Source organism: Aotus nancymaae, unplaced genomic scaffold (genome assembly GCF_030222135.1).
Source record: "Aotus nancymaae isolate 86718 unplaced genomic scaffold, 86718_ANA_hifiasm-v0.15.2.pri h1tg000007l, whole genome shotgun sequence".
NCBI lineage: Eukaryota > Metazoa > Chordata > Mammalia > Primates > Aotidae > Aotus > Aotus nancymaae.
This window is the reverse complement of record NW_026988418.1, coordinates 22,091,652-22,094,954: the sequence shown is the minus strand read 5'-3', so window position 1 is coordinate 22,094,954 and position 3,303 is coordinate 22,091,652. Positions and strand designations below refer to the sequence as shown.

The following is a 3,303-nucleotide window of genomic DNA, read 5'->3' as shown; positions in this document are numbered from 1 at the left end:
CGGGCCGGGAAAAACGGCCCGGGGAGGGGATCGAGGAAGAGAGGGCCGAGAGGCGTGCGGCAGGGGGAGGGGAAGAGAAAGAAGGGCCCGACTGTAGGAGGGCAGCGGAGCATTACCTCATCCCGTGAGCCTCCGCGGGCCTAGAGAAGAATCTTCTAGGGTGGAGTCTCCATGGCAACGGGCGGGCCCGCCCCCCTGAGAGCGACGCGAGCCAATGGGAAAGCCTTGGGGTGACATCATGGGCTATTTTTAGGGGTTGACTGGTAGCAGATAAGTGTTGAGCTCGGGCTGGATAAGGGCTCAGAGTTGCACTGAGTGTGGCTGAAGCAGTGAGGCGGGAGCGGAGGTGCGCGGACTCAGACAGAGAGACAGCCAGACAGCCAGGACGGCAGTAGAGTCCGAGCTGCAAATCTTTTCCTTTCCATCTTCTCTCCAACTGCCCAGAGCTAGCGCCTGTGGCTCCCGGGCTGGTGTTTCGAGGAGTGCCGGGAGAGCCTGGTCTCCAGCCGCCCCCGGGAGAAGAACCCCGCTGCCCAGGCGCTGCTGACAGCGGCGGAGAGCAGCGGTACCCACGCGTCCACCGGGGGAAGTCGGCGAGCGGCTGCAGCGGCAAAGAACTTTCCCAGCCGAGAGGACCGGGGCCAAGTGGCCCAGAGTCCTGGAGCGAACTTTTGCAAGCCTTTCCTGTGCCTTAGGCTGCTCGGCGGCGGTAAAGACCAAAAGGCGTTGGAGAGACGCGCGAGAGAAGGACGTGCGCTCAGCTTCGCTCGCACTGGTTGCTGAACTTGGGCGAGCGCGAGCCGCGGCTGCCGGGCGCCCCCTCCCCCCCGCAGCGGAGGAGGGGACAAGTCGTCGGAGTCCGGGCGGCCGAGACCCGCCGCCGGCCGGCCACTGCGGGGTCCGCACTGATCCGCGCCTCCGGGAGAGCCGCCGCTCCGGGAAGTGAGTTCGCCCGCGGGCTCCGAGGAACCGCTGCGATCGAAGAGCGCTCAGTGAGTGACCGCGACTTTTCAAAGCCGGGCAGCGCGCGCTAGCCGACAAGTAAGAGTGCGGGAGGCATCTTAATTAACCCTGCGCTCCCAGGAGCGAGTTGGTGAGGAGGGCGCAGCGGGGACGACTGCCAGGGGGTGCGCGCGCTCTTAGAGAAACTTTCCCTGCCAAAGGCCCCGGGGGACACGGGTGTCCCTCGCTTGCCAGAGCGCTGTTGCGGCCCCGAAACTTCTGCGCGCAGCCCAAACTAACCTCACGTGAAGTGACGGACTGTTCTATGACTGCAAAGATGGAAACGACCTTCTATGACGATGCCCTCAACGCCTCGTTCCTCCAGTCCGAGAGCGGAGCTTATGGCTACAGTAACCCCAAGATCCTGAAACAGAGCATGACCCTGAACCTGGCCGACCCAGTGGGGAGCCTGAAGCCGCACCTCCGCGCCAAGAACTCGGACCTCCTCACCTCGCCCGACGTGGGGCTGCTCAAGCTGGCGTCGCCCGAGCTGGAGCGCCTCATAATCCAGTCCAGCAACGGGCACATCACCACCACGCCGACCCCCACCCAGTTCCTGTGTCCCAAGAACGTGACAGATGAGCAGGAGGGCTTCGCCGAGGGCTTCGTGCGCGCCCTGGCCGAGCTGCACAGCCAGAACACGCATCCCAGCGTCACGTCGGCGGCGCAGCCGGTCAGTGGGGCGGGCATGGTGGCTCCCGCGGTGGCCTCGGTGGCGGGGGGCAGTGGCAGCGGCGGCTTCAACGCCAGCCTGCACAGCGAGCCGCCGGTCTACGCCAACCTCAGCAACTTCAACCCCGGAGCGCTGAGCAGCGGCGGCGGGGCGCCCTCCTACGGCGCGGCTGGCCTAGCCTTTCCCGCGCAACCCCAGCAGCAGCAGCAGCCGCCGCAGCCGCCCCACCACTTGCCCCAGCAGATGCCCGTGCAGCACCCGCGGCTGCAGGCCCTGAAGGAGGAGCCTCAGACAGTGCCCGAGATGCCGGGCGAGACGCCGCCCCTGTCTCCCATCGACATGGAGTCCCAGGAGCGGATCAAGGCGGAGAGGAAGCGCATGAGGAACCGCATCGCTGCCTCCAAGTGCCGAAAAAGGAAGCTGGAGAGAATCGCCCGGCTGGAGGAAAAAGTGAAAACCTTGAAAGCTCAGAACTCGGAGCTGGCGTCCACGGCCAACATGCTCAGGGAACAGGTGGCACAGCTTAAACAGAAAGTCATGAACCACGTTAATAGTGGGTGCCAACTCATGCTAACGCAGCAGTTGCAAACGTTTTGAAGAGAGACTGTCGGGGGCTGAGGGACAACGGAGAAAAAAAATAACAGATACAGACTTGAGAACTTGACAAGTTGCGACGGAGAGAAAAAAGAAGTGTCCGAGAACTAAAGCCAAGGGTATCCAAGTTGGACTGGGTTGCGTCCTGACGGCGCCCCCAGTGTGCACGAGTGGGAAGGACTTGGCGCGCCCTCCCTTGGCGTGGAGCCAGGGAGCGGCGGCCTGCGGGCTGCCCGGCTTTGCGGATGGGCTGTCCCCGCGCGAACGGAACGTTAGACTTTTCGTTAACATTGACCAAGAACTGCATGGACCTAACATTCGATCTCATTCAGTATTAAAGGGGGGAGGGGGAGGGGGTTACAAACTGCAATAGAGACTGTAGATTGCTTCTGTAGTACTCCTTAAGAACACAAAGCGTGGGGGGGAGGGCTAGGGAGGGGCGGCTGGAGGGAGGTTTGTGAGAGCGAGGCTGAGCCTGCAGATGAACTCTTTCTGGCCTGCCTTCGTTAACTGTGTATGTACATATATATATTTTTTAATTTGATGAAAGCTGATTACTGTCAATAAACAGCTTCATGCCTTTGTAAGTTATTTCTTGTTTGTTTGTTTGGGTGTCCTGCCCAGTGTTGTTTGTAAATAAGAGATTTGGAGCACTCTTGAGTTTACCATTTGTAATAAAGTATATAATTTTTTTATGTTTTGTTTCTGAAAATTCCAGAAAGGATATTTAAGAAAATACAATAAACTATTGAAAAGTACTCCCCTAACCTCTTTTCTGCATCATCTATAGATACTAGCTATCTAGGTGGAGTTGAAAGTTAAGAATGTCAATTAAAATCTCTCTCAGTGCTTCTTACTATCAAGCAGTAAAAACTGTTCTCTATCAGACTTTAGAAATGAATGTACCTGATGCTATGGTCAGGTTATATACTCTTCCCCCAGCTGTCTATATGGAATTGTTTACCAAAGGATGGTGCGATGTTTCAGGAGGCTGGAGGAAGGGAGGGGGGTTGCAGTGGAGAGGGACAGCCCAC

At 58.9% G+C, this 3,303-nt stretch overlaps 1 protein-coding gene across 1 annotated transcript; it reads left to right on the top strand.

The window, feature by feature from the left end:
* The first annotated feature begins 243 nt into the window (after positions 1 to 243).
* Positions 244 to 3,027, top strand: JUN (Jun proto-oncogene, AP-1 transcription factor subunit). Its single transcript, XM_012442663.3, has one exon. It carries the CDS (start codon positions 1,268 to 1,270, stop codon positions 2,270 to 2,272), a length of 1,005 nt encoding a protein of 334 aa, XP_012298086.2. The 5' UTR covers positions 244 to 1,267; the 3' UTR covers positions 2,273 to 3,027.
* Positions 3,028 to 3,303: the final 276 nt, after the last annotated feature.

What these genes read in the sequence shown, in the direction of transcription:
- JUN (XM_012442663.3), top strand. Translation starts at nt 1,268, where the DNA reads ATGACTGCAAAGATGGAAACGACCTTCTATGACGATGCCCTCAACGCC.